The sequence below is a fragment of the Vidua chalybeata genome, chromosome 3 (genome assembly GCF_026979565.1).
Source record: "Vidua chalybeata isolate OUT-0048 chromosome 3, bVidCha1 merged haplotype, whole genome shotgun sequence".
Lineage (NCBI taxonomy): Eukaryota > Metazoa > Chordata > Aves > Passeriformes > Viduidae > Vidua > Vidua chalybeata.
The window spans coordinates 49,641,454-49,659,872 of record NC_071532.1 but is presented as its reverse complement, the minus strand read 5'-3'; the positions used below and the strand labels follow the sequence as shown (position 1 = coordinate 49,659,872).

The 18,419-nt window shown below is 36.3% G+C and overlaps 1 protein-coding gene across 2 annotated transcripts in view; it reads right to left on the bottom strand.

The window, feature by feature from the left end:
- The window catches only part of PEX7 (peroxisomal biogenesis factor 7), a 41,709-nt gene that overhangs the window by 14,556 nt on the left and 8,734 nt on the right, over window positions 1–18,419 (bottom strand). Inside the window, exons 6-8 of one of the 2 annotated variants that reach the window (XM_053939373.1) lie at window positions 9,628–9,734; window positions 9,125–9,238; window positions 6,095–6,150 (exon numbers count right to left, since the gene is read on the bottom strand). In XM_053939373.1, the coding sequence (XP_053795348.1) occupies window positions 6,095–6,150; window positions 9,125–9,238; window positions 9,628–9,734 (277 nt within the window). The remainder of the gene's footprint in view (window positions 1–6,094; window positions 6,151–9,124; window positions 9,239–9,627; window positions 9,735–18,419) is intronic. The other variant, XR_008430215.1, reaches the window with a different exon arrangement.

Below are 18,419 nucleotides of genomic sequence, written 5' to 3'. Positions count from 1 at the left end.
TCTTTGTGTCCTGTTGCAGAAACTGAGATCAAAGTTGGCACCAAGGAGCAGTCGCTGGGACGTTACTAAAAGAGAAGAAAAAACGTTGGCTAGAATATTCTTGTTATATTTCTTGATGGCTGGGGAATTTTATCCCTGAAAGATATTAGCACAATTTGTGATTTTTCTCAGTTTTTGGCATCATTAACTATGGGGTCTTTATTTAAATAAAAATTAACACACTCGTTTAGATATCTCAGTCATGCACATTCTCAAATTTGAGACTGTGTTCCTGTAAAGCAGAATTTAATATTATAATTTAGTAACAAATTTGTGCTATTTACATCAGCTGCATTACACAATTAATTCCACTAGTTCATATTTTAAATATAAATTTTTCTTTTGAGCCTTGGTTGATAAAAAATACTTAGAAAATAACAATTCTGAGGTCTTCTACTTCTCCCAGCTACTGTCCCAACAGATGTAGTGTCCACCAATGCACTTAACAGCAAGTATGAGAGATGTAAGAGTAGATGGGATTAGATTAGAGGTAAAAGACACCTCAGCCATGAGATAAAGGATTCAAACCCAGAACTTTCAGATAATAACACACTGACAAAACCCCATATGATGGCACAGAACAAAGACTTATTTCTTTTTCTTGTGTTGTATATACCACTGAGAAAAGTCCACAGGCTGCACAGCACAGCACATTTTGTGGGCTGTCAGCTGTAATCAAATTTTCTACAGCCCACATTTTCACACAGGGCTCTATTATATGCTTTACTACTTCTGTAACAATCATAGAGGTCTCTTTGCCTTGCCTTTATTGGAAAAAGTGACAATACTTAACAAGAACAGCTCATTATCAGATCAACTTCAGCGGAAATACTGTAAGTTCAAACCAATTCAGGTAAAATAGCAAACACTGGAGCCAGCAGGGTCAGTTTGTTTAATAAGTAGATGTTATCTCCTTCATAAACAAGGAGAGTGGTATCAGCACAATGGCTATGCCATAGCAACAACCCTCTTAATTTTTTCCTAGTACCTGAGGTCTAAAATAAACAACTTATTTTGCAAGAGAGAGGAGCAAAAGACCATTTCAGCATTTTCATCCTCCCACATTTGTTCATAAGAAAGTAAGGAAACAAATCTTGTTGTTTCTAAATAATAGGGTTACCCTTCCTTACCACATTAGCTCTCTACTAATTATTGAAAGACAGATGCTTATAACTGAAAACTACAATTAAAAAGAAGACAACTTTAGATCTACATGAATAAAAACCTAAAAAAGACCTTTTGATCAATTTAAAAAATAGTAGGACAATATAGCGTTTGTTATATGAAGTTATGTTGTAAAAAGTCAGAAGCAGTTTAGAGATTAAGAGTACTGCAACTTAGTTCAAGTTCAACAGACTGACTGGAAGCTTTGATACCTTTTTTTAATATATAAATAATTACTAGTGAAAGCTCAAAAAATGTTCAGTCTCAGGACTGAGAACCACTGATGACAAATTAATGAGGGCTCTCACAACAAATCTGCAATCCAAAGTAAGAAATACTGTCTATTGCACAGTGGCCAAAACAATACTTTCCCCAGAGTCAACTTCCATCACATTCTGCAGACTGAGAGGGCAATACAATTTTTCTAAGACACTGTTTACCACAGCAGGACAGTGTACAGAGGCCTGAAGATGCATTCACAGCACAAGTAGGTGTTGCTTGCATTATTTCAGTTGTAAGTGTATCTACAGAGCATGAACTTAAAAAATGGGCCAGACAACCACATAGGCTTTTAGGGCCCCTTACAGGTTTGTACAGCCTGTACAATCGCAGGTGTGTCACTTAGAACTGTTATTTTTACCCATATTATGTATGAAGCCACAACTTCAGTCACATCTGCATTGATCACAAAACCCCAAACCTATATAAGTGCATTTTCTTAAACTTTTTAAGGCTGGAATTGTTAAAAATATAGCTTCTCCCTCATTTCTCTACAGTTAAATTGTTTTACATGTACCTGGCATGCAATTCATCAACTGCACATGCATTGCATGCGCAGAATAAGTGGACTGCTTATTCTGAGCAAGACATTATGAGAAGAGAAAAAGCCTGTTAAGGATGTTGTACTTTGTACCACCCACAACATTATCACGAAGACCTGTCCTCCTGTACCAATTCACTTTTACCAACCCAAACACAGTTTGTCCTGCATATCTTCTACCTTATCCTCACCCCCTCTCTACCCTTACCAAGTGTCCCTGCACCTTCACCACTGGCTGGGAAAAAAGAGGTAGCAGGTATCATTCCAGGTTCCACTGTCTGTACAATGCATGTGTTGTGGCACCCTGTTGCTGCATGATGAGGAGCCAGCAGATGAATAAGAAGATTACTTGTGGTGGTGAATTCATGCTACATCTCTTACCTTCCTTAAAGGCAGTACTTGGCATTTCCCTCTCTTGCATGCTCATGAGTTTCCATTAAATTTGTAAAAGCTTAGTAAATTTAGACTACAAGTTTCCTGTCAAATCTAATTAAGTTTTCAATAGGTTCAAAAGTTACTCTAGGAAATGATTCCATGAAAGTGCACAGATGGAAGCACAAAGAACAACTCATCAAGTCTACATCCTTCTGGATAAGAAAAAATATTTATGATAAATATTTATTCATGAAAGCTTTACTAATGCTCTTAGGTTACAAGATGTCTTCATACATCATATTTTTAGGTGGGTGTGAATCAGCTGTTCAGAGGCTGCTTTCCATAAAAGCCTACTCAACGACTAATGCTAGCTTTCACACACAACCACACCAGGCACAAGTCACAGTAGCATGTGGATATAAAAGCCAAGAACCTTTCAAGAGCAACACAGAACTTAGTGCCAGTTTACTACATATGTATCACACAATTCATCCCCCTGCTCCTATTCTCTAGTTCCTGTGCTGACCTGTAGAAGTTCTTCCTGCAAACTAGAAAAACTTCTGTCAGAGGAGAGCTTAGTGTCAAGCTACTTTTGGATACTGGCTAATCAGAGCAATGATGTTACTTCATGCATTAACTGGGAACATCTAACTATTTCCACACTAATATTCTGAAGCGATTATTTCATTATCGTTCCAGTGAAGCATCAACATTATGAAGCAATTTGGGTATAGAAGGACATTTTCCATTTGAGGAAAATAAGAAAAAAAGAGCAAACGAGCGAATACCCACCTCTTAATCTTGAAGGAAAATACCAGAAAAATAATACATGGATAATAAGGACACCTAGCTGAAATGAAACACAGTTTATTTTATGATCAGCCTTATTCTATAAGATTTCTTTGTGATCCGAGTTACTGAAATTGTACATAGTGATGGAGAGCTGGAGATAGTGGTTTACCTTACAGTGTGTTGCAGAGATGATATCCAATATAGTACAACTTTTAACAAAAATTGCCTTTCTGCCTTAGGGACAAGGTTCTGTGAATATGATCCAAGATCTGGTCTGACACCAGCTTAATGAAGCTCTATAATTTATCAGATCTTCTGTTTAGACTTTGGTGAGCACTGTCTGTGACTAATGCACCAAGATTTCTTTTTTATACTGAAGAGTCCAAAAATACAAAATGGTGATTCCAGTAAAAGATGACACTGGTGTTCTTCCAAACTGAATTTTCCACAGAGATAGCATTTAAGAATATGCATGCAGACCTAAAGTAGTTCTGGAAATGTTACAGTACTTAGTGTATTTCCTGGCATTTAAATGATTCATTTGTGTTCAATTTGCTCTTTAATTAGCCTACATTTTTTCTAAGCTCTTCCAAAGAGTAAGGAAATGGTATAGAAAATATTTGTCTGAATGAAGCATTTACTGGACAGGGATTATAAATCATTATACCAATATATGTAAAAACTCAAGTTCAAATCAATATCCTCTTTTTCTCAGCTCCTAGGATGAAGTTGGCATGTGAACTATTGCTCACACTCAATGACTATACTATTTGCAAAAGAGGAAGCTAAGCATTGTTAACTTTATTTTCAACCTACTATTTTTTCTTTTAGATATCCAGTTGTGATTATGTGCCAAACTAGCCACATACAGTTGACCTGAAATAAACAAAACCCCAGCTTCTTACATGGTAGTTTGATAATCTGAACTAAGATTTGCAGCTGTTTGGTTAAACTATAAAGCTTCAGTAACGTTTAAGATTACAGAACTCTGACAGTAAACAATTGCTCCACTACTATGCTCTATTCAGTTATCTACTACAAATTAATGCTTGCAGATAATTCTGAGCTTCAAACAGACACACTGAAGAATATAAATGAACAATATCATAACTAAACTGCTATTAAAATAACACTGCAATGAATCTGTTTTTAAGGGACTGCCATACCATGCTGTTCTAGGAACCAAAATTCAGCACCCTCCCCCCCAAAATGGGGCTAAAAGGTCACACGCCTTGAATAAATTCCATGATTATGGAATTTATTTATGATTATTACAAGATCCATAATTAATTCCATGTACTAGAATCCCTACTTATCTTCCACCTTTTATATATTGATCAATTTATATATTGATATATATTGATTTACTCTTAAATTGAAATGTACATGTATGTGTGCATACATTCACATCCACGTGTGTGTGGTGTACATGCATGTGCACATATGACAGGCTGTGTGCATGTATGCACATGTGGAGTGTACAGTGCATCCAGTAAAATGACAGTATGTGGTAGAGGTACAACATAGTCTTTAAAAGAGATGTTCCCAAATTCTTATGGCAACAATTTTCCTCCATTATACAGAATATTTTGCTTGTGACGCCTTTTCCAAAGATTTTCACCCAGCCTTCTCTGTTGTTTGTTCACTCATACCAAATCCAACAGTTTTAGAAAACTGTTAAAAATCTTTATTTCACCTCTTCAAGTCTGCTGTCTCTCCCTAGTCATGACAAATAAATATTTGAACAGAAGAATAATGCCTAGAGTGAATTTGGTAAAGAGGTCCCCAAGCTCTACATTTATAGACACAATGCTTTGTGAGCTAGTATCTCCCTCCATATTTTCTGACAATTTCCAAATACGAAAATGTCAGAGCTGAAATTGCACTAGATTTCAGTACTGCATGAAGCACACTGGCGCCAAACCTGAAGGATATATAATTGGTGTCAAAAAGGGGAAGAGCATGACAAAACAATCAAGACACTTCAATGCTTAATGGGTTAACTTCATGAAGCCACTTTATATGATGCTATGGCAGAAGATTGGATAGATTTATGATTTACCAACACATACAGGCACAAGAATTAACAACAGAACCCTCTGGCAACAGAAACTCGCTAGGTCTGGTGTCAGACCAATTAGGACACAACCAGAAACCAGACATTACTTGAGATGATTTGGACAAGTGGGATAACTTTGCATCCTTTATGGAAGCAAGAGGGCTTCTCCCATTTCTTAATGTACTGCCTACTACATTAGGTTCATGATAGAAAATTAAAATGTAGATCAAAGAATTTGATTGAGGTGTTCAGGAATATTTCATAGTGTATTGACTTGTGATACCATGTATCTTAGAGAAATCCCAGTATCAAATCAAACTTCTTTAGGACTTTAAATCAGCTTTAAAACAATAGTACCATGAGATCCTCAGCAGTATCAGATATACTAAGCAGCCTGGGGAACTTGCAGAAGTACTGTCTAAAGAGTTTCAGCATACACATTGTGGAACACTACTAAAGCTTCCTCAGATACTGGTAGGACAAAAACTTTGTTCATAAAAAGCCTAAATAAAAATGTGTCACAGAAACATATGAATTCACCTAACTAAATTAATTTAAGAGGGTATTACCTTCTTATCAAACATTATCGCAGCTGGATGCAACTATGTTCAGTAGAGTGATATGAAAAGGATTGCAGAAAGCATCTGACAGAGCAGATATTGCTCAGTAGAGTGACTGAGCTGGCCTTTAAGCGATAAACCCTTGCATTTTCAACATAGCTTATGAAGCATCTGACAGCAACATTAACTGCACTCCAGTATATCCACTCTGGATCTGTTTCTATTGCAAGCCATATTAAAATTGATCACCTTTCTATTTTTATCCAGTTAGAGAAAATACTGTACCTTACAGTAAAATCATAGGAGCAAGAGGCCAATATAGTTGCATGGAATGGTGAAAACTGCAAGAAAACAAAACAACTTTTAAAGTTAAAACATTGTGCTGCTTACTGTAAGCAGCAAGTTATCAAGGTTTAGCTAGTTAAATGGTCTTGGTTGGTACCATATCATGCTGCAACAAAACAGACTACATCAATGTATTTCTCCCCCATGCTTCTAATTACAAGGAATCATAGAATTAATAATCACAAGGAATGCTCTGTGGGATCCTGTTTTGCTTAGATTTCATTACAGCAGTACCAAATAACTCTGCTGTAAAGTTAAGAAGTTCTGGAACAGTCTTATAAACAGTCATTAAGTTCTGCTTTTGGCTAATAGGCTAAGTTTCATCTTGTTATATAAATTAAGTTTCAAACCAGCTATGTGACCAGTTAATTATTTTCAGAGAGACAAAATCTGTGCCATGCTGCAGAGAATATAAGATATATTACCGTCATCAATTCTATATCCTTCCATTTTGAAACTATTTATATACAAACGGGAAAAAGTGGAGAAAACTGAAGGCAATATAAGATCACTTCATGATTTCCCCCTCTCCTACAGGGCATTTTACAGGATACACTCTTCCATGGACTCTTGCAGACTGGTCTAACAACTGCAGCAAAAGAAGGATGCAGTTATGCAAAAATTGTTCATCTCAGCTCTAGTTTTTTTGTAACCTTCAGTCTCCAACAATTTTAAAACCTGTACTTCTTAGCAGGAAATACAACAAGCCACTGACATAACTTGAGTTTGAAATGCAGGTCCCCCACACTGTGGTTCACAGTTAAGTCTTCCTGCAAGACTTCTAATATTATTCACAGCAACTACAAAGTCGAAAGTTAAGTCTAGGCTATTGCCACAACTGCCCAAGTTGTCAAGAGAGCAGTGTATGTTGATGGCTGCTGAAGTCTGCTGACAGAGCTCTCTTTACTATAGCAGAATTGAGGAATGTGCATGCTGGAACTTGAACCCCTGCAGACTTCCTGCAATTTTTTTTTAGGGGGAAAAATCCCAAAACAAAACTGATACTGCACCTCAGGAAAATGAATACTAGAGGAGAAGGTCTGATGGGCAACAAAAAACAATGGTAAACTTTCCATAATCCCCCTTTGCATGTCATCATAGTTTAAAATAAAGCAAAACGATCCTGTCAAACTTTGTCATTAACCTTAAGTATCCTAGAAACTTACCTAAGCAAACTTTATCAAAACACTTAACAGAGTGCTACACATGTAAGTTGAAAAAATTTGCATAATGTCTTTCTGCTACAAGAGAAAATTCTGTTTAACTCTAAGATAGTACAATTTTATCATCTGAATAGCTGTATCCAGGCAGAAGATACCACCACATCATCCATCCTGACTCCAACATACCCAAGTATCTTTCTAGGTAATCTTGAAAACTATAACTGTGTTTCAGTGTAAGATATTGAAACCAGCTAAGAATGTGAGGATCAAATGCACCAACATCAAAATTTTCCAAAAAGGACTCCAGATGACCTCAGTGCACTGATAATGCCCTATACTGCAGTAAATGACCATAAGAAATCTGCAGGAATCCTGACAGTATTGTGGTGGGTAGAATTCCTTGCCAGACTCAGATCTACTGCCAAGACTTGTGGTTTCCACTTTCTTTTCCACTTCAAACTGTACGTTCCTGTCCCCCCCTCCTTTGTGTCAAGGGCTGCAATTGTGTGGTTGAGAAACAAATTGAAACAGCTTAATGATCCAGACAGAACTAGTCACTTTCAGGGACAGGGTTTTCAGTCAGAGCCATCAGCTGCAGCTTTACAATTGCTTATGTCAGCACAACACAGGGGAAGGGATATCAGTAAGGGCAGCTGCCTCTATAGAGGCAGCATCCAGCTCTCTCAATTCAGTGTGACTGGTGAGCTACACCATACAAGTGGAGATATGCTGCACCACCTCGAAGTGCTGGCCCACACTGTTTTATCTTATGTCCTCAGAGACCATGTCTGTCTTGAAATGGAAGCAATGAAAGCCTGGTAAGATGGAATAGAAGTCATGGACTCCCAGTAAGTCTCCTTTGCACATGGATGCATCTTCTACTATGAAAAATATTTCACAGAGCCAGATTAGAGAATAGCCATGCAGGCATTACATTAGAAAAAAAAAACTCAGCATCAGTCAACAGCGGGGAGAGCAGGCAGGGGTAGCTGGGATAAGGAGAGCAGGAGCTTCTCATGTTGTCTGACCATGAAAAGGATTTGTGATACGGAATGACTACCTGAGTCACATCCTCTTCTGACAAATTACAAACTAAGCACAGTAACTTCTAAATATGTTAGAAACAAATCAAGGCCATGTGAAGCAAAATACCAACCCAGGATAACTTTTTCTGCCAGTTCAGATTTCCTAGAAAATATTAATAAACATACCCGTTGCTGAAATGCTTTAAAAGGATTAGGTACTATCTCCTTTTTCAGGAGACTTTGATATTGATGCATTTGACTCTCACGCTCTTTGCTAGTTCCAATATTTTACACTGAAACATAGTTACGAGTTTACCCAAAAAGATATTTGGATACATATTTTCATACAACATGATAAAAATGTCATTGTGCATTGAGAGCAAATTCTTATTGGTGGGTGTTCTAGCTGTACACAGATCTAGTAAAGTCATCTGTAGCCTTTCATGCATAAAGTTTCAAAATCCCTTTAAATGCATGAATATTTTCTTTGTATACACAAAAGTATATATTCACAATGTGTTCTGTACCTTGTCTTCTGTGAATACTGGCCCTTTGTGTGGAAAGACAAAGGAAAATCATTTAAAAATGAGTAAGGTGAAGTGTTTTCTCCATCTCAAATTTCCCACATAATTTACTTGAAGTAACCTTCAAACCCTCTCTCAAGCCCTCTAACATCCTGTTGGTTTTTTCCTAGTTATTAGATAATATGAAATATTACTGGCTTCCACAAAAAATTGTGTAATAATTCAGTAATGGTCAACGGGAAATAAAACACAACTTACTTTTACTCTTCTGATAGCATAGGTATGACCAAGCAAGACGAACACTGGTTGCCGGATGTTCCTCAAATCCCAGCCTTTTAAGCTACAGTCAACTGCACCAGTTACCAGCAAGTTCTGATGATTTAATAAAACACAGATATATCATGACAATTCAATTACTAAATTGTAGCAATATATATGTTGGATACAAATAAAAAAATACAGATTCATAAATCATAAATGAAGTGACATCCTCAGTGTGTAAATTAAAGAGCACAAAGAAACACAAACTGGTCTTCCACTTTTGACTACTCTGCCCACTAGCATTAAGCAAAATCTCTGATCTGCTTGGGCTGACCATCTCTTAGAACAAAGCTCTTCTGGAGATGTAATAGCAAATGAGAGCAACAAAGCAACTAGGCATGTTTTCATAAAGAGAAGATGCAATAACGTTGCAGTAACCCCCCCTGCTCTTTAATAAGAGTGGTTCAATTAGCAAAACAGTGGGATGAATGGTTTTATACCTCATCATATTTGCACCAGTCACAGCTCAAGACCTCAGCCTGGTGGGCTGGTATCACAAGTTTGACTCCTGGGGTTTTCACATCCCAAATTCTTAAAGTCTGATCACCTGAAACAAAGAGAAATTGATTCAATGTTGTTGCATCAGTTACAAGTTTCAGTTAATCAATTAGTACTTAGCAGACAAGTGTTTCTTAGCTTTCTCGTCTACCCTTAAAGATCTATAGCATCTGAATACACCTTTCTTACAAATTCAGTTCCTAATAGCCTGTAAAGATATTGAAAGCTGCATCAGCTGACGGGACAACTAAAGTTTTCGATTTTTAAAATTGGGATTTTCCCATTAGCCCTGAATATTTAGCTTTGTGTCAGCAAAAATGAATTCTTTAGCTCTCTAGCTTCCAGAGAGAGAAAATTAATTTTTTATTATTAGTATGCTTACGTTCATTCAAGAGACAAATTTCATCACTGAAAGGTGATTAAAACACTTGTGATTTCTATAGGAAGCATGTATCAATACTACCTAAATTTAAAAACCGCTGTTTTACGCTGCTACAGAAGAAATTATTGATAATTCCTTGTAATTATTGTTTTCATGCCCTTTCTATACGAGCATTTTGATGGTTGTAGCGCCCTGTTGGTCACTGGCTATAAAGTATACAACTGGGCACAAGAAAAATCATATCTCTTCTCAAGAAACTGGCTTCAGATCAAATAAAACCATCCCTAGAGCCACAGCAATATTCCTAATTGCATGAACTACCAGACCCTGCAGATGTCCCCCAAAAAAACCCACAAAACATTTGTAAAGTTTAAATAAATAAGGCAGAGAGAGCTTGGTTCACTACATGTCGCAAGTGCAGCCTTCTGACCACGGAGACCATGAGGAGCTTGCTCTGGTGTTGGCTGGCTCATCCTCAGCCTTCAGGACTGGGAGAGATGCTGCACTCTTGGTGGATAAATTCCCCATCTGTAAGGTGGGAACAACACCCAATTTCTCCCTGTTTTCACTCCCCTCCCCTACTGCCAAGAGAAAGACTGCTGCTCAATACATAGATAGCACTCCTGACAATGGCACCCTGCAGTCAGCTGAAGCCTCAAACATCGCTACAGTGCTTATAAAAACAGGGCAACATATGGAGAGGAAGAAACACGAGCAGCAGGGTTTTGGCAAAAAAACAGGTAGCACGCCCTGGATCCACTCTCCATTAGCCTTGCTGGTCTGCTTGCCTGCAGAGGACAGTTCAGTTTGAGTTTTAAGTCTCTCTGAGATATTATAATGGACTTCTTAAAAAGCTTTTATTTTAATTTCATCAGATAACATAGATTTGAAGGGGAAACACATATTTCACTACAGACAGGATCATTTTCCCCAAGCAAATAAATATATAAATCCAGGTGAACTAGAATGAACTGCTACAGAGATGCTACAGTAGCATTATGAGGGCCAAATGCATTTGGAAAAGTAAGTTATTCAGCCAACATAAATTCTGGCACTAAATGTAAAATTGCCCCAATTACTTCTTTTTTAATGAAAACGCTGATGCATGAGAAAAGGGAAAAAAAAGTTATTTTCTGGGGTTTTTTGGGTATTTTTGTTTTTGTTTTGTTTTTCTTTTTTTTTTTTTTTTTTGAAAATGCTAGACTTAGCAGTTATTAATTCTGGCTGGCACTAGTAATGGAGTTGTGTTAATGGAGTAATACAACATGCAAGTGAACCTTTCTGTGAATAGAAAAGACTGATTTAAAGCCAAACAAAAATCCAATTTTTCCATTTAAGTGGAAAAATCAGATGAATTAAAAAAATCCTGATAAACAGTGCAATCCTGACACAGTGCAATCCTGATTCAGTGCACATTTTAACAAACTTTTTTTAACCTCAAACTTATTTCTATTCATACATATATATATTTACATTTAATTTCAACAAAAGCTGCAGTTAAAAATTTTGCAATTTCCACATTTCCATGAGCACTACAAATACTGAGGATGCACTTCTTCTACAACATAAAGCAAAAGTAGGATAATAATAACAGAAAGTATATGGAAAGCACACCTATTACAATCATTTATTTATTTAGACACTTTCATTTATTAATACTTATTTATTTATTAACAGACACTTCCAGCTGGCATACCAAAGTAAGCAACCAGAAAAGTACCCAACAATTCCCCCATAAAATATTTCTATTTTTGTAAGAGGCAGTTTCTCTATGGCAACAGATTTTTACTGGTCCATTAGATAATTATGATTTCAGAATTGTTTATACATTGTACTTGCTTTCTTTATTTCTAATGAATATTTGTGAAATCTTGGATGAATCAATAAAACTACACAATATACACTCATCTATTCAAAACTTTTCAATTGATGCTAATCTACAAGTACATCATCCTTATACACAAGATAAAGATTGCTAATGTGAATGACAATGTCCAATAGTGAAAATATAAAGTTTATTTAAGAGCTAAATTTCATGTAGGTTTTATACTACCTTTTTTATTCATAGCTATATTTTACCCAAATTCATAAATCATCATCTCCAAAGTCCTGTGAGAACAATCAGCTAAGCAATCATTTCTAAACAGTGCAGAGGTATAACTACAAAAATTAGCTAGGTATTTGGGAGGTCAATAAAACCCCATGAAACCTTAAACACTATCTGAAGGGGAAAAAAATTCTAACTAGGACAGGTACAATGTTTTTCAGGAACCAGCTTCCACTAGACCAGGTTGCTCAAAGCCCCATCCAACCTGGTCTTGAACAATTCCATGGATGGGGCATCCACAGCTTCTCTATGCAATCTGTTCTGGTGCCTCATCACCCTCAAAGTGTAGAATTTCTTCCTAATACCTAATCTAAACCTACCCTCTTTCAATTTAAAGCATTACTCCTTCTTCATTACATTCATTTGTAAAAGGCTAAAACCATCATGATTAAAGCAGTGCCACAGAACGATTACAACTTTATATTATTTGCTTACTTACCTATACTTTAAAATACTAAACTAGATTAAATTACTTAGTCTGAATTAAACAGAAAATCTGTGGGAAAATTAAAAGCAGAACCCAAATCTCATGACTCTCAAAACCTATTTTTTATGCATGTTAAAATGATTGTGCTGATTGTTTCTATCACAGATAATTGTTCTGATTTTGGCTGAAATAGAGATATTTTTCTTCCAAGTAGCTGGTACAGTGCTGTGATTTGGATTTAAGATGAGAATAATGTTGATAACACGCTGATGTTTTGGTAGTCACTGAGGAGTGCTTACACTAAGTCATGGACTTTCAGCTCCTCACAGTGCCCTGCCAGTGGCGGGCCTGGCATTGCACAAGAAGTTGGAAGGGGACACAGCCAGAAGAGCTGACCAAAGGGATACCCCGTAAGACATGGCATCATGCTTAACCTACAAAGCTGGGAGAAGAAAAAGGAAGAAAGAGATGCTTGGAATGATGGCATCTGTCTTCCCAAGTAACCATTATGCATGATGGAACGTGTTTTCCAAGACATGCCGGAATACATGCCTGCCCATGGAAAGTGGTGAATTCCTTGTTTTGCTCTTGCATTCACAGCTTTTGCTTTACCTATTAGACTGTCTTTACCACAACCCATGAGTTTTCCACCTTTGACCCTTCTGATTCTCCCTTCATCCCACTGTGGGGGAGTGACTGAGTGGCTGCGTGAGGCTGAGCTGTCAACGGGGGTTACACCAATACAACAGTACAAGAAAACTTAGAATGGGAATAATAAAGCTCATGGAATTCCACACAAAGAGACAGAAATAAGAGTGACACAAATAACAGCTTTAGTTAAATCATCCAAGACTACTACTGAATACACAAAATCTATCTCCATGTAGCACCACTTACCTAGCAAGCACACATAATTACCAGTGGAAATACACTTTGCAACCGGTCAATTTTAGTCTGATACAAAATTATGTCAAGCTAAAAATTACAAGAGTTTAAAGTTATTTTAGAGAAGAGCCCAACTAATTTTTTTTAAAGAATAATAAAATAATTTTTTTAAAAAGTTAGTGAAATCTTTATTTCAGTGTTTCCCAAGAGGATTATACATAAATCTTGGGACAAATTTTTTTTTTTCAAAATTGACCAAAGTTATGACTTATGATTAAGCCATTCTTCAGCAAATGGCAATATTGGTTAGATGCCTACCTGTAACCCAAATAACACAACCCAAATTAATTTACCGTAAAAAACTCTTAGTGTTTATTTCTTCTGAACACTAAACCATTTTATAACATGAGATTGTAATACAAAATACTATAACCTGAAAGTGCTTTATATTATAGCATGTGCTATATACAGTACTTCACTATAGTTAGCACACAGTATAAATTGAGGGATAAACTCCTTTCCTGAGAAACACTTCAGCTTGTACATTTCAGAATGATTTAGTACAGCTCATTTGATGTGCTGGTTTTGACTTGGGTAGGTTTAATTTTCTTTTCCTTTTCTTTTTTTTTTTTTCTTTAATTTTCTTTTATTTTACTCTTTTAAGAGAGTAAATGCTCTCTTAGTAAGTGTACACCCTCCCCAGCTCATTATTTCATGCAAAATAATTTGTTCAATCATAGGTTTTTTACAATATGAATACCAAATGCAGAAAGGTGCACCAAGACTACATGCCAGCCTGATCCGTGAAACTACAGCTTAACTTTACTACACACATTTATCACCAAGAGACCAGTAAGCAAGAAGAGACTTTTTAAAAGGCAATTCATTAACTCAGGGCTGGCAGTAAAATAGAATATGAGATAAAAAATGGTTTTTAGCTGCAACATTAAAGTCTAGCACTCAATGCAAGGCTTTACAAGAGTGGAACCTGGATTCATTTGCAAAGCAGCAAAGCTACAGTCATCCAATACTTCTGTCAACATAATAAAACTGTAACAGAAATTATCAAACCTTGCTGTGGTATGAGAAATTTTTTTGCCCTGGGCTTTTAGTCTGAAAAACAAGTCTTTGAGCAAAGAATACAAGTAATTGATCTAAATACTGATGAATACAGACATTGTCAGGCAGATTTTAAAAAAAAAATTCTTTCCCTTTTTCATGAATTAAGATGTTATTAAAATTATGGACCTGCCCTGATCAATAAACTTAAAGACTGATTTAAAAAGGAAAGCAGCATTAAAACTAAGGCCCCGGTATTTAATAAAATAGCTATCAGTCATTCTAAATCTGGGCTTTGTTAAATCCAAAACATCCATATTTTCATTTGTCAGTGTTGTAACTGTATCAAAGAATACCTTCAGATAAAGGTAAAATGGTATTTATTAAGTACTTTATACTGTTAAAAGGACAATAAACCCAATTGATACTAAAAAGGATGCTTTCTTTATAAACCACAGGACTAAGCAAGGCCTATTGCTCTGCAGTCGTGGAGAATCATTTAGTAGAACTGATTAACATTTGACTAAATACTATCGTTGTGTGCATTTCTAACGTTCTTTATGAGCTTCTCACCAATTTGCTCCCTGGGTTCAAAAAAAAAAATCTAGGCAAATGACATAATGACTCATTAAACCCCTTTAGCCATGAGGTTACTGTTAATGCTGTTAGTGACTTCATGACACTTCTTTAATGACATTTTCCACATCAGTGTGTTTTCAGCATAAGGTAGACATTTACCAGGGCTCTGGTTTGGTGCCACACGTACACCTGAACATCCTGCTTATCTGCTCAGAAATTGTTATTGACATCACAACAGCACTTATTTACATATCCAGAATTAACAATTTGCTCTGTTACTATCACCTCCCAATTAAAAAAAAAAAAAAAAAGGCCATTTACTTTCTGTTTTTGGAGTACAAATGATTGTACATGAAAACAACAGCATGGTAAAGCACCTCACACATCCCTGTAAATGTTAAATGGACGTTTATTAGATGCTGAATAAAACCTAATTTAACTGAAGCATCAGACATTATATATTTTGCAATTTAATTGCATTTTATTGTCCACTGCAGACAAGCTCAGTTTTCTTGTATGTATTCAGAATAGAGACTTAATGAAGCAAAAAAAGCAATACCTAGTATCAAATTCTTTTCAATTGCTTTGTAGTGCCATCTTGGATTTCTCATTTTCTTCACTTGTATTCCTTTTCTAGTCTCATAATAGCTTGAGCAAAAGCCATATTTCAAAATCAAATATTAGCTTCAGGCATAGGTTGATCCTTTTGAACAGCTATTTCACTGTAGTTTGCAATTCTGTATGGTTTTCTGTTTTCAATGTTCAGAAACTACTTAGTTACATGGAAATTAAACTTCTGCAGGATTCTAAGGGGATTCAAATAAAGGCAAAAAATGGCAAAGGTGTGGCATGCAATATGTTTTAGACATTCTTCCCCTTGTTTACTTCCTTTAAAAGAAAAAAAAATGCATTGTTTTACTTACATTTAGTTTAATCTAAAGTATTTAAAGAGCAACACTTTTTTCAATCTGTGGTTTACAACACACCTAATTTATTTTACTTGTACGTGCAGAATGAAAATGAAGATGCTGCCACATGAAACAGTTCATTTCTCAAACATTACAACTACACTATTAAGACAGCAGTAAGTACGTGGTTGTGAGTAGGTATGTGTGAGGTGGGATGAGAGAAAGGGGACAGGTGGGGCAAAAGAGAGAAGAAAAAAAGACACAGACACCCTACAATCCCAAAGCAGTACAGACTCCTTCAAGAAAGGAATGTTTCAATAATCTTTAACAACATCCAAGAAATCTATTGCTTTTAAAAGTGAAGAAACCCAAGTGAGATGAAAAGAAGTACAAAAAGTTTCCCTCCAGATGCATTTCAGTTACTATTTTTCAAGACAACAAAAAGATGCAAAATAAGAGACCACAAAACTGCAGGTCAACCTTTCCAGCAAGCACATCCCAAAGAAGGGAACAGCTCTAAATTTGACACAGTACTATCACACTGAGATTCAAGTTTCTCTCCAGTTCCAACTTTAGCTCAATAGAAGATGAATCATCAGTGAAATTTAGCTTTCTGTCCCATGATTTTCTGTCATCCTCATAGAGTATGCAGATCATTGCATGTTTTAAATGAGGACAACCAGCCTCCTTGAACAGCTCCACTTTACTTTCATCACATACCTAGACTGACAGAGCAGAATGTCATTAAGCACTGAACAATAAACTCTCTGAACACCAACTGTGTGATATACCTTTTTTGCAAGGAAATGGCCTTTATACACAGAGCTAGAAGGTCATGGGGTCCTTCTACTATCCAGAGTCCTGCTGACCAAAGAAATGACTGCCAATATGTATTTTCTGTGGTGAAGCAATCCAATCAAACCACAGGAAAACTGCAATGCAAACAATGCAAACACAAAACATTTTCCACATCAGCATGTCATGATTTCTAAATTATTTCATCTAGAAGTACACCAGACATTTTATTTGGGAAACTGTAAGAAAGTTCACCATCATTTTGAAGACTTCTTCTTCTAAAATCAAATGATTTTATACCCAGAATCACACTATCAAGTGTACTGATAGCAGATTTTTATTTCACACCCAAGTGAGAACTTCACACTTAGAGAAGAAAAATACTGTGTCTTTTGTGCATGTTGTTTTTCCACTAAGAGTGAAAACTGACTGCAATTAGCTTTAAGCTCCAGTAGCATATTAGTCCCTTTCAAGCATCAAAGTAAAAATTTATAAAATAGTAGGAACTCTGTAGTGTTCTAGTCAAAACTTCCAACAGCTGCACCCACTGAGTCACTCAAAGAACAGATCAATTGTTGTACCAAATTTAGGTACCACGACATACAGCATCTAACAATCAATGTTTCCCAAAATTGTTCAAGTGGCAATGTATTAGGAGAAAGTTTGGCTACATATCCTAGAGGTTCAAATACGAAATAATTAGTTGTTTCTGCAAAGCCCTTTTATTCATCCAGAATGCCAGAAATTTTGTATGGGTAAGACTACCAAAGACAGGAGGGTCCTAAGCAGGACTTTAAAGAGAACATTCCTTAGAACTTGCAAAAAACACTTAAGCACTTAACCTTGACCAAATGGTACTTAGTTAGTATTTTGTAGTATATAGATAGTTGTATTTCAGTAGAACTGTTCATACATTGTACAGGGCTCAATCCCATAAGCTTCTGCACATCCTGTTAGACAGGTATCCACCACATAAGGTGGAAAAACCTATGCTCCAACATTTAGCTTTCAAGCACTATTATGTAGAACAAATAAATGCTACTCATTCATCATTCTAGCTAAACTCTGAAGGCAGAATCAGATGGAAACAGCCAGACTGAAATTTTATGAAAGCCACATGTATATTTTCATCTGACTTCCCACAGAATAGGGAAGACTAGTATCTATGTGTACACACTGTCTCTCCAACTTCAGTAATATGAAAACATAGTTATGTTTACCCTCTTGATATTAGAGCCAAACAATTTCTATTAAAATCAGTACAGAAGTACAACAGATATGAAATCTGAGAAATTTAGGCCACCAGAGTTAATCTATCAATATTTGTATTAAGACAGTTCCTTATAGCCCTTTTAATTCCCATGCAAATTCTGTGGCTCACAGCACCTCTCTCTCAGTTAATCATCAGCTGGGCCCCAGGTATCACTGCAGAGCTCTTGTTGTGCCTCTGAAGCAGGAGCAGTGTTTGGAAAACACAACCATTTCACCTCTCTTTGCCTCTGTGTACACCCAACTCAAGTGTGATTGTATTTACCAGCAAGACCCATAGCCCTTGACAAAGCAGAGAAAAAAAATTGATTGAACAAGGCACA